The sequence below is a fragment of the Frieseomelitta varia genome, unplaced genomic scaffold, assembly GCF_011392965.1.
Source record: "Frieseomelitta varia isolate USP_RPSP 00005682 unplaced genomic scaffold, Fvar_1.2 scaffold_339, whole genome shotgun sequence".
Taxonomy (NCBI): Eukaryota; Metazoa; Arthropoda; class Insecta; order Hymenoptera; family Apidae; genus Frieseomelitta; species Frieseomelitta varia.
The window spans coordinates 250,101-264,842 of NW_025110078.1; the positions used below are offsets into that span (position 1 = coordinate 250,101).

Consider the following 14,742-nt stretch of genomic DNA (forward strand, 5'->3'; position numbering starts at 1 on the left):
GTTAAAATTAAAATTATTTATCACGTTCGTTGTCAATGATTTTCGTATGAATCCGATTATTTATGTATTACAATAAACGTTCGAACGTACAGTATACTCTTTGGTAAATATTAATTTACAAATATTATGTAAATATTAATAATGTAATAATATTAAATATTAACAATATTATAAATATTAATTTTCATATCAGAAAAGGGAAGCAACACTTTCAAGTAGGTTAGTGGATTCAACACACGTTAAGTGTAGGTAAATCTCCTGTACGTGTGTCTGACTGTAACCTTTCACATCTACTTCACTAATATATGTTTATACTTAATTTAAATAATACACTAGATAGATAAAAATATACCAAGTATTAATTCTGATACCAAAAGGAAGATGCAATGCTTTCAAGTAGATTCGAACGGTACTATGAAACAGCGTCTGACTGTCCATATCTACTTCAGAGAGCGAAATTGCTTTAGGAAAGATTCTCTCGTTGTCTTCGAAACTTATTTAATTATATATTATCGTAAATAATAAATATATATAATAATAAATAATAAATATTGAATTTTTATATATTATTGTAAATAATATATATTGAATAATTATATATTATTGTAAATTGAATAATTATATATTATCGTAAATAATAAATATATATAATAATAAATAATAAATATTCAATAATCATATATTATTGTAAATAATAAATATATATTGAATAATTACATATTATTGAAAATTGAATAATTATATATTATCGTAAATAATATATATAATAATAAATATTGAATAATCATATATTATTGTAAATAATAAATATATTGAATAATTACATATTATCGAAAATTGAATAATTATATATTATCGTAAGTAATAAATATATATAATAATAAATAATAAATATTGAATAATTATATTATTGCAAATTGGATAATTATATATTATCGTAAATAATAAATATATATAATAATAAATAATAAATATTTAATAATTATAAATAATAAATATAAATATATTATTGTAAATTGAATAATTAGATATTATTCAATTAAATGAATAATTAACAAATATATATATATATGTATATATAAAACATACGTACTTGTAATATTTTACAGCGATTAGTTACACACTGATCGTCGACGCACGGTTGGTACATCCCCAATGTAATGCAGTTTAAAAGAATAACCATCATGCTGACTCTCTCGAACCACGTGATGCTATGTTAAGGAAAATATGCTTCTGTTTCCGGTGATGGATGATTCGTTGCTTAGAAAAGGTAATAACAAATAAAATTGTTTCAAGAGTTCCGCACGTCGAAAAGATTTTTCCATTGACAAAAGTCAATTCAATTATTCGAACTGTACAAATTAATGAAAATGTTGATTTCAATACTCGTTCATTTTCTTTTTTTTTTTTTTATTAACAACTGAGTCTACAATTTAATTCACGTTGACGACTGATAATAGAGGAATTTGCACAAACGTTGTTGTTGAAATTATTTCTACTCTAACAGAAAATATTTATAAGTATAAAATGTTTATAGTAATAAAATATATTTGAAATATTCGTCAAATTGAAAATCTCGAAATTCAACGAATTTTCCACGTAACGCGTTACGTTATGTTGTCATTGTATGAAAAATGAATTCCGCGATTCCCAACTTATGTAACGCCAGGTACACATTATTACGACGCTGCATCCATCTTTTCTCTCTAATATTAAAATTGCCCGGTTCTCATTTAAAAACTGTCGGGATACTAACTGAATGCCACCGCGCATTCAGATTTAACTTTTCCAACGTTTCCAAGAAGAGGGAAATAAAATTGACGACGTAATTTCTTTTTTTTTCTCCTTCTCTCTCTCTCTTTTCCTCCACAATCCCCTTTGCAAAATTTTATCCCCTGAATGATATTTCTCGGTATCGTCTTTTCAAACGTGAAGTATTTTTTACTGTATCCCATAAAAAATAAATGGCAAGAAAGCAAGGATCTGACCATTTTTCTTTGTCCGGTGCTGAAAGAACAAACCAATAAATTTCGAAATTGTTGCTCTGTCTGTCAACTAACTGCAATTAAAATTCTATTTCAATTACGAGAGATGAAAAATATGACGTCTAAAATATTAAATATTCACAAAGCGTCAGTGAATTCTTTTTCTTTTTTTTTTTTTTTAGAATTATTATTCATAAATTGAATCATTCTCATGAAGCAGAATCTCTTAGCGTAGAGATATCGAGCACGTTGCAATCGAAAAATTATAAAATTATGCAAACGATCGAGAAATCGACGAACTCTTTTTTTTGTAGTTATATAATTAATTAGAATTTCATTTTAAAAATATCTTTTAACTTTTGATTATATATCACTGATAAATTTAGGAGAAATTTTCACGAAATGATGCATACGTTGATATAAAAAGTAATAAAGAAATGGAAAAAGTATAATATACTCTATAAGTTTGTACAAGTTCGCGATTTTTCGTAAATTCGACAAGAAAAGAAATAACAGGCAGGAATGAATTTCAACGGGGCATTTTTTCGCCAAAGTATAAATAAACACGTTAGAGAAAGAAAACAACTCCCCTTGGAGCAGAGTTTCGAATTTTAAGAACTTCACCTAACTAAAATATGTTTGAAAAAAAAGAAAAAAAACGTATTCATGCCTCGAAGTTGATACATTATTCACGAAACTTCGTGAAAAAAAGAATGCTCTTACGACGCGAGGAATTAGTTTAACACATTAATTTGCACATGTAATTACGCATAATTAATCACGTGAGCGCAGACTCGACATGAGGAAGCTTGGGGACATTTTTTTTTTCTTTTTTTATTTCGCTCGAGAAATTTTCTTGATTGACAAAGTATTTCAAAGGGAAATTGCAAGAGAGGTTCCGACATTCTGAATTTTCTGAAAATATATCATTTTCCAAAAATCATCTGGTGGCAACGAAAAGTATAAAATAACGATTGAAAAGGTATCATTTACGATGTGAAAGTTATTTTGACTTGATGTATGACGTTTCGAAGAAATAGGTCTATGTAGAAAAGTGATCTGATTATATTTAGTATCTGTTAAATATTTTTCTCTCCTTAAAGAATAAATTCATTTGTTCCATCTAAAATGTTACCATTCTAAAATGGCAGAGGATGCAAATGATTGAACGTGACTAATAAAATTAATCGATCAAAAGGAATCTCGTATTTCGAAAATACGAAGCAGGACAAAAAGGAATACTCTAAAATTTATAATTAATTAATTGTTAAAAAATTAAAATTATTAAAAATTAAAATTACTAAAAATTAAAATTACTAAGAATTAAAATTACTAAAAATTAAAATTACTAAGAATTCAAATTACTAAAAATTAAAACTACTAAAAATTAAAACTGCTAAAAATTAAAATTACTAAATATTCAAGTTACTAAAAATTAAGATCACTAAGAATTAAAATTACTAAAAATTCAAATTACTAAAAATTAAAATTACTAAGAATTAAAACTGCTAAAAATTAAAATTACTAAATATTCAAATTACTAAGAATTAAAATTACTAAAAATTAAAATTACTAGAAATTAAAATTACTAGAAATAAAAATTACTCAAAATTAAAATTATTAAAAATCAAGAATATTATAATTAATTCTAATAAAATTAAATAATTAATTTTTTTAACAAATCTAGTCAAACTTTCTAGCTAACTTTCATATTACATCTTCGTATTACGTGTTTATAACAATAAAAATTGCATAAAGCGACGTTTTTAACGCGCCTAACAACCTGTGATAATTAAAATAATTAAAAAATCGTTCGCCGGGAGGATACGAAATTGACCGAAATGAGTGTTCGTTCGATTTATAATTTACTTCGTTAACAAGTCGAGACGAATCTTCCGCGCGGGTAATTCGATTGTGAAATAATCGAACGAGCTGGTATCGTAACACGATATTAACCCCTTCATTTCCCATTACGTTCGCTCGACATAACGAATGGACCAGAAACGTCCATTTGCTCGTCCCCTTTTTTTTATTTTTCTCTCGACGATTATTCCTCGATCAACGACCAGCAAGGAGATCGCCTCAATATGACGATCTAATCCGGCGATTGTTCTCCACCCTTGGGACTGTTCCAAAGTCCGACATTGCCACCCTGTCGCGCCAATTTAACGCCGATGTCTCTAACGTTTCACCATCGCGTCGTCACAAAACGATCGATCGGCAAGACAAGGCACAACTGTAATCTTGCTGATCGATCACCGTTGCCAAGTGACTATTACCTAAACACTTATCCTCCTCGATGCGTGACTTGTGGTTCCACTTGTCACAGATAAAGACCAAATGATATTTCACTGGCAATTAGACCGATCCTTTTCTCTCTCCTTTCCTTTCTTTCTCTCCCTTTCTCTCTTCTTTTTGCAGATGCGTCGTGTTTTACGAGAAAGTTTGAAGACAGGTGAATTGCCCTCGAAATTCGAATTTGGAAATTCGAATTGTTCCTATAGGGTGGTCACTAAAAAACTAAAGGGTTTGAAAAGAGTTTAAAATAAAATAAAATGAAATGAAATGAAATGAAATGAAATGAAATGAAATAAAATAAAATAAAATAAAATGAAATGAAATAAAATTAAATTAAATTAAATTAAATTAAATTAAATTAAATTAAATTAAATAAAAATAATCACAAATAATACTGAAAAACTCCATTAATTACATTTCTAAATAAAATAATAAAAAGTTAAAAGAACATGTGTTTGTAAAAGTTATTTTTGCTTTATATCAATCTTTCAGTGGCCACCCTATTATATTCGTGCATATGAGAGAAACGAAATTTGTGAAACGATAATAGGAGACAGAGAACGATGAAAATAATAATTCGAAGTAATTATTATCGATGTAAATTGTAATGAAATTTCATTTATATCAGCAATTCGGTTCATTCGAATTTCAATACACGATTAAGTGAACTCTCGCTGATTGAATAGCTCCTGTTTGAACTTGAGTTTCCATTGTACGAACGAAAAATCACAAGCAGAGGAGAGTTTCAGCGAAGTCCTGTTATGTGAACCTCAATTATATAAAGTAACTGTCCACTGATAAGTTCGTATAAGCGAAATTTGCATATAAATCTGACATTGTGATCAGTGAAAAAATATAATGAATTCCAATTACATGATTAATTTACCCACCGATAAGTTCATATAATCGGAGTTTTTAATTACTATTTAAAAAAAAAATTTTAATTACTATTTAAATTTAAGTAATAAAAAAAATTTTAACTACTACTTAAATTTAAGTAATAAAAAAGAATTTTAATTACTATTTAAATTTAAGTAATAAAAGAAATATTAATTACTATTTAAATTTGAGTAACAAAAAAGAATTTAATTATTACTTAAATTTTGTATATAAATTTGAATTTTGTATATAAATTTTGTATATTTTGAGTAACAAGAAAGAATTTAATTATTACTTAAATGTTGTATATAAATTTTGTATATAAATTTGAACTCAAGTTAAGTTGTATGATCAGTGAAAAAATACACAGTCCAATCACATGCACTAAACTCTTGTTTGCCAATAAATTCGTATAAAGTGAATTTTACTGTATTTTATATTTGAACTTGACGAATTGCGATCAATGAAAAGAGAGCAGGTCTATTATTTCTTCTCTGATTTCTACTCCTTTTTAATTATCGCCCGTAATTAACAAATCCAATACTCCAGTATGTACACTTCAGGTGAAAAGTTTCAAGCACCCCTTTGCTTCTCAAACCGGACGAACTTTCTCGTATATTTTTCTTGGAAATAAGAATATCGCCATTGTAAATTTCATTTCCGAATGAATTATAATATTTAAATTCCATTTCCAGATTAATTGAATAATGATAATATTTATTTGGTTAAGCAGGTCGTTGTTTGTTAGAATCCGAATCAACTTTCGATGAATCTAGAGATTAAAACGAATATTATATTATGTTCTTAATATATTCTATATACTAAATATATTAATATTAATTATTATATCATATTATATCGTATTACATTATATTATATTGTATTGTATTATATTATATTATATTGCATTATATTATATTATATTGCATTATATTGTATTATATTGTATCATATTGTATTATATTGTATTATATTATATTGTATTGTATTGTATTGTATTGTATTGTATTGTATTGTATTCTATTATATTATATTGTATTGTATTGTATTGTATTGTATTGTATTGTATTATATTATACTATATTGTATTATATTATATTACATTATATTATATTATATTAATATATAATATAATTCTTAATATATTTTTCTATAAAGTCGAGTCAACTATATTTTATAATATATCCTTCTATAAATACGAATGCTTGCCGCCAACAAAGGAAAGCAGTATGTACTCTCAAGTAGATTTAGCTTCAGCGAAGTCTGACTCTAACCTTCCATATCTACTTTAAAGTACGTTCGATTTCTCACGAAGATTCTTCCCACTCGTTGAAATTATTTTCTTCGAAACTAATCGTGTTCGTCGTCTAATTATAATAATTATAATTTATATATATATACAAAAATAAGTAAAGGAGACATTTATTTTCTTCGAAATCTACTAATCGCCAACATCTTCATTCGTCGTCCAACTTATAACAACTATCATTATAATTTACGTTTATTTTATATTAAATAAATAAATGAAACATGCAAACGGTTTATTTATCGTCTATCAAATTTTTATAACAATTTGTTCATTTTAATTTATCGATTCGAATCTTCGTTTAATGTTGAAATATATATGTACTGTACCGTAGCATGGCACGTTTGATTGTCACACCATGGTGTTATTTAATACTAACATGGAGCATACTGCTCCATTCGCTTTTCTCAACTCTACGCTTAAATTAAAACTTGTTGAAACGCCTCGTTTTAATATCGATTATTATCTTGTGTTAATTAATTTATATAAATAAACAGCAATAATAATAATAATAATAATAATAATAATAATAATAATAGTCGCCAAATTTTCTGAAATTTCCAGAAAAGGGGAAGCCAATGGGACAGATTTCACCATCGGTCGTAAATTTACGATCGATCTTTCAGGGAACTCGTGGTCGAAGGCCAGCGAGCGAATAAAACTGACAGTGGCTTCGCGCGTGCACAAGCTCGGAAACTTGGACAACTAACGACACAACGAGTACTAAATTCCCACGTGTGTGTGTGTGTGTGTGTGTGTGCGCGCGCGCGCGCGTGTGAACTGCATAGAAACTAGGTGATTGACCAACTTTCGGTTGTTAGCGACAAAGAAGAACGGCACGCCGCTTAACGCGTACTCGGCGAACAATGTTATCGGCTGAGCTTTTGTCGAAAGATTTACAACTTGCAAGGACTTGCGGGCGGAAAAAATCCGAGAACCGTGTCGATGGGGAAATGGTGTACGTGTACGAGCCGAATACGACGCGTAACACGCGTCCCGTGAATTGGAATTTTATGGAGCAATAAAAGCACGAGGCGAATTTCGCGTTACAAAAAGAGGGAAGGGGAGGGCGAAGGAGAGTGAAGGAAAACTGTGTCCGATGCTGAACGATACGTTAAGAGGCTACTGACACTATATTCTAGCAGCTATGTATTACGCAAGAATCTCCCGACACGGAGATAAAATTATTTGGACATTTAGACACAATTATTAGACATCACAAAATTATTTAGACGTCACAAGATTATTTAGACTGATTACAATTATTTGGATTAACTATTTAGACATTACACAATTATTTAGACATTATAAGATTATTTAGACTAGCTACAATTATTTAGACATTAGACGATTATTAGGCAACACGAAATTATTTAGACATTGCAAGATTAAATGGACATTAGACAATTATTAGACGTCACAAAATTATTTAGACGTTACAAGATTATTTAGACTAATTACAATTATTTAGATATTACACAATTATTATTAAACGTCACGAAATTATTTAAACATCACAAAATTATTTAGACATTACAAGATTATTTAAACTAATTACAATTATTTAGACATTACACAATTATTAGACGTCACAAAATTATTTAAACTAATTATAATTATTTAGTCATTACACAATTATTAGACATCACAAAATTATTTAGACATTATAAAATTATTTAGACTAATTACAATTATTAGACATCACAAAATTATTTACACGTCACAAGATTATTTAGACTGATAACAATTATTTGGATTAACTATTTAGACATTACACAATTATTTAGACATTATAAGATTATTTAGACTAGTTACAATTATTTAAACATTAGACAATTATTAGGCATCAGGAAATTATTTAGACATTGCAAGATTATTTGGACATTAGACAATTATTAGACATCACAAAATTATTTAGACGTTACAAGATTATTTAGACTAATTACAATTATTTAGATATTACACAATTATTATTAAACGTCACGAAATTATTTAAACATCACAAAATTATTTAGACATTACAAGATTATTTAAACTAATTACAATTATTTAGACATTACACAATTATTAGGCATCACAAAATTATTTAGACATTATAAGTTTCTTTAAACTAATTACAGTTACTTAGACATTACACAATTATTAGACATCACAAAATTATTTAGACATTATAAGATTATTTAGACTAATTACAATTATTTAGACACTATACAATTATTTAGGCATTATAAGATTATTTAGACACTATAAAGTTATTTAGACTAATTACAATTCTTTAGACTAATTATTATAATATGTATTAGACATTACACAATTATTAGACATAACAAAGTTATTTAGACACCATAACATTATTTAGACTAATTACAATTACTTAGATATTACACAATTATTAGACATTAAAAAATTATAGTCTCATTGAGACAGTCTAAATATTGAGTTCCACATGTTTATTTAGAAAAGAGTTTCTGATCTGAAATTTAATTTAGAGCAGAGATTTAAGGTAAATGTCCAAAATTGGTGAAAATCGAAGGAAATGAGCTCGAAGAAACATGAGAAACTGTCGTACATATTTTCATCAACCATAGCTATAACAATGTTTTAACATCAATGTTCTTAAAAAAGAAGAATGATTCAAAAAAAAAAAAAAAAACAAACGTGTCAGAGTTCAAATTCACTAATTCTGAATAAATCAACGAGGAGGGCAAAATCCATGGTTTCGTCGCCGTCCAAGGGAATCGCAACGACATAGCATCACTCTCGTCTGCAGAATCTTCTCCCTCTCGGAGACTTAACGTCTAATCCTTTCAACAAGAAGTTAACTCCACTTTCGGTACCCTCGTCTAATAATTTAGCAGACGAGGAAATTTACCACGTGCTACATCAACCCGAGGCATCCTCGAACGGTTCACGCAGCAGTTCGAAACTGAAACGTTTTGCGGCTTCGAGTTTCCAGCTACGTGTTTCTTGCACGTTGTGCATGAGAATGCATCAATTGCCAAATCGATTGACGCACAGAGCAAGAAGTAAGAGAACTTCGGGCAAAATGGTGCACGTTCTTTGTTGAAGCCACTTTTCAAATTGACGTGCAAGTAAACGTAGCTTTTTACCTGGCAGTAAATTGTTTCTAAATTTTACCTAACAGTATGTTCTTAGCTTTTTGTCTTAAAATGTATGAAGCAATATATCAATATATGTTAATATATTATTATATCATTATTAACTAATATATCATTATGGAATAATAATATATTATTTCAATAATAATATACAGTACATTTATTATACAATATATTCACATAAATATCATATATATTATATATTCATACTAATATTATGAATATATAATGGTACAAATATGATGGTAGAATCCCATGGAATATTATAAACTGTTCTTGGAATAATTTATTAATTTTCTAAATATATTATTATATCATTATTAATTAATATATTATTATTATTATGAAATAATAATATATACTACATCTATTATTATTATATATATATTCACATCGATATTACATATTCATGTTAATATTATGAATATATAATGATACAAATATGATAGTAGAATCACATGGGATGTCATAAACTGTTCTTGGAATAATTTATTAATTTACTAAATATATTAATATATCATTATTAATTAATATATTATTATTATTATTATGAAATAATAATATATAGTACATTATTATTATTATATATATATTCACATCGATATTATATATATTACATATTCATGTTAATATTATGAATATATAATGATACAAATATGATAGTAGAATCACATTGGATGTTATAAACTATTATTGGAATAATTTACTAATTTACTAAATATTTATTAAATATTTTATTATAATATACTAATTTACTAAATAATATATAATAATTATATAATACATAACTATAATATTTAGTAAATAATATATAATAATTTACTAAATTTTATTATAATTTACTAATTTACTAAATATTTATAAAATATTTATAATATTTAGGTCAATAATTGACTAAATATTTTATTATTTGCCATACTAATCTCCGAGGTATATTTTACATTCATTCACGGCTCTTGTCAAATATAATCCTATTTTCTATAAAAATATAATCCTACTGAATTTGAATTTGACCGAGAACAATGAATTCTATTTTCTTGCTACTTTTGTTTTCTAAACTCTCTTTCTTTATACAGATATAACTCTCTCTGTCATTATACAGATATAACCAAAGAAGGGAGAAGGCCATTATATAGAAGAAGGGAGCCATAATATAATTTCAATTACCTCATCATTTCCTCCAAGAAATATGTTGTCAAGATTCCTTTAGTCTTCGTCAAGCAAGTTCGTTAAAAAAGTTAGATATTCGCCAAAGAAAGTTTGTTAAAAAGGAAAAGTTCATAGAAAAAATACATAATCTTTGCGATGCATATATATAATATTTATATAACACGAACGTAATTTATACACGTGAGTCGTGAAGCAAAAGTGTGGGCCGCTCAGTCCCATCTCATAAAAAATCTAAGTCGCCCACAAGTCCAGTTCTAATTTACCTAAAAGTGGACTTGGGTTGGGCTTTGCCCTCGCTTTGACATCACGTATGTACACATAAATATTGTACGTACACATTGTGCAGGGAATTATGTGCTGTCGTGTAACCTCCCTTTGACAGTAATAATAAGTAACTATTTTTAATAAGTAACTATGATCTAAAACCTTCGGCACACAACTTACAGAAGGAGCAAAAAATTCAGAAATCATTATATTTTCGTATATAATTATATATTTTCACGAATATCCTTCTATCATTGTGCACGAGAAGAAGAAGAAGAAGAAGAAGAAGAAGAAAAAGTTGTTCAAAACGACGACCCTGACAACGTGTTTCCAAGGTCGTTGAAATTATTTCTCCATACAATCATCATACAAGCTCTCAAATAATAATCCTATTTCGATGGAGGAAAAGATAGATTCGACCTCTTTTTGTCCTTTTTTTCCTTTTCAGACTTCAACTGTGAGCCTGTAAACTGTAACGAAATCCATCGTGATCAGCAACACGTGTACGAGTGGATACTTGACATTCCTTTCCCCTGCGCAGATCCTAAATTTACTTCAGAGTTCAATCATACGTCACAGTGCGCGTGCAACAAATTTATTTCACCAGACAACCATTGTCGACAACAATTTATTATCAATGTTATTAGCAGAATATGTATTCGAACGTTGAAGTATCTGAATAGTACAACGTTTGGAATTATAGTAATATAAATATAAATATATTTATATTACGCCAAAATTAATATTAATATATATAATATACTACATATATATATATAAAATAATATAAATATAAATATATTTATATTACTCTAATTTGAAAATTAATATATATAATATACTATATATATAAAATAATATAAATATAAATATATTTATATTACTCTATTTAGAATATTAATATATATAATATAAATATATATAATACACTAAATATACAATATATAATATAATATAAATATATATATAATACACTATATATACAATATAATATAAATATATTTATAATATATTCTATATAAATATATAATATAATATAATATAAATATATTTATAATATACTATATATAAAATATATAATATAATATAATATAAATGTATATAATATAGTATATAGTATATAAAATATATAGTATAATATAATATAAATATATATATTATACTAAATATATAAAATATATAATATAATGTAATATAATATTTTTAATATAACGAGAATAATAATTTGAAAAATTTCGAGAGAAAAGTCAATACAGCGAGGATAAAAAATTTCCTTGCAAGAAAGAAGTCGAAAGAAATTTCGATTCTCTGTTTAAGAGATCGTCGTGCAAATTCGTCCGTATTGAAATATATTTTCGCCAGTAAGCTGAAACGGATTAGCTCGACTATGCGCGATCTTCAACTGCTTGTACAAATAAAGTTCCCGATTGAAGTTTCTGATCCGGTTAACGGATTAAACGTGGCGGGGGAAATTTCCATTTGCGGGATGTGCATCACACATAAATAAAGTATGGCCCCCCCGAATTATCCTTACCGTCGTCATAACAAGCTAATCGTCTCGTACGACGAGAAGAAGAATATTTCTCCACTTTCGTTCATACGCGCCATAAACAGGCGGCGAAATCACGCGGTCTGGTGGTATGTTCTTCTGTCCATTAACGTTTCCCAATAAAATTATTCCTTCACGCGGCTTTCAGTTTTGCGTGATTAACAAAAGCGAATTGGGCGCGCGTTGCGAGCAAAAATATCGAAAAATTCAAAGCATTGGTAATCCATTTGCCATTTAAGAGGTGAATAATGTTTCAAAGAGAGTATAATAGAGAATAGAGCGGAGAAGGGTGCGGCGAATATTTCGAAAGTACAAAGAACGGTACGTGCGTGAAAGAGTTTTTAAACTTTGAAATTCTCAGAGTAATATTTAAATTGTCATCCCTGTTCCTGCGCGAGCCCATCCCACGTTACTTTTATTCATTCGCACTTCAAAAGAGGGTAATTTTCTACGACGACAGAGCGTTCATTCGAAATTATTTCAAAACTACAATTCTTGCCTTGTATTAATGGCGTTTGTAGCAAAGAAAGGTAAAACCTTTTCTTCTTTACTATAATTATATATACTATAATATAAATATATATTATATTATACGTATATTAAATTATTATATTATATTATATATTTCTTCTATACTATAATATAAATATGTATTATAATATATTAAATTATTATATTATATTACATATTATAATATTATATATTCCTTTACTATAATTATATACACTACAATATAAATATATATTGTAATATATTATATTATACGTATATTAAATTATTATATTATATTACATATTTCTTCTTTGCTATAATTATATATACTATAATATAGATATATATTTCTTCTTTATTATAATTATATACACTATAATATAAATATATATTACAATATATTATATTATACGTATATTAAATTATTATACTATATTATATATTTCTTCTTTACTATAATTATATACACTATAATATAAATATATATTATAATATATTATATTATACGTATATTAAATTATTATATTATATTATATATTATAATATTATATATTTCTTCTATACTATAATTATATATTTATATAATATAAGTATATATTATAATATATTAATATATTTATTATAATGTACTATATAATAAAACATAATATATAGGATAGACAATAAGAACTGAACAAAATACAAAATACAAAATGCAAAAGTATTCGTTTCTTGAAATGTCTGATCGTTTAATTTAATAGCCATTTTAATTTAATCATCCTCGTATTATATCGAGGCGGAAGGACGACACGATTATTATGCGATCCTTTAGTATCTAGCAGTATCGACTAGATTACGCAATCGTAGGTTAAAGTAGCTGTTAAATTGGTCGCGCAGGATTAATTCCTAGATTAGCGAAATCTCCGTTCTTAATGCCGTTTAATTGCCGCCTGTAGAATTGCGTCGAACGCTATGCGAAATTGTTCCCGACGACCCAAGGCACGTGAAATAAATCACCGAGAAGATAATCTAAAAAAACTGCGCTTAATGCCGTTTATTTGGAAGAACGGAGTTGAACGCAACTGATTGCGGACCGTAACGAGAGACCAGAACCGTACCACAATAATTCGTCGCTTTCTTTTTCTTTCGAATTCGTCGATATGATATCACTGAATGTCGCAGAATATTGATACTTATTACAGTAATTATTAATAAACTTATAAGTATCAATACTATTATATAAGTATAAATATTAATATTATTAAATTACAATTAATATATTATGTCAATACTGTTGATATTTATTTGAGTAAAAGCCTGAATTAATATAGAATGTTGATATTTACTTGATAATTGTTAATAACTATAAGTATTAACATTTATTTGAGCAAAAGCTACGCCTGTATTGATACAGAATAGTAATACTTATTTAGTAGTTATTAATACTTATAACTGTTAATATTATTACATTATATAAATACTGTTAATACTTATTTAATAATTATTAATACTGTTAATAATTATTAATACGTATAAGTATTAATGCTAATTTGGAATAAAAGCTACTCCTGTATTAATACAGAATAGTGATACTTATTTAGTAATTGTTAATGCTTATTGGTATATTGCTTACTGATACTTATTTAGTAATTGTTAATGCTATGGGTATTAATACTCTATATTAATACTATACTTGTAAGT

General features: G+C 26.8%; 1 protein-coding gene across 6 annotated transcripts in view; it reads right to left on the bottom strand.

Annotated features, from left to right (window-relative positions):
• Positions 1-14,742, bottom strand: part of LOC122530335 (voltage-dependent T-type calcium channel subunit alpha-1G) — a 166,987-nt gene that overhangs the window by 114,585 nt on the left and 37,660 nt on the right. For all 6 annotated transcript variants that reach the window (XM_043657186.1, XM_043657189.1, XM_043657187.1 and 3 more), the window contains exon 2: positions 1,094-1,205. In XM_043657186.1, coding sequence (XP_043513121.1) covers positions 1,094-1,205 — 112 coding nt within the window. The remainder of the gene's footprint in view (positions 1-1,093; positions 1,206-14,742) is intronic.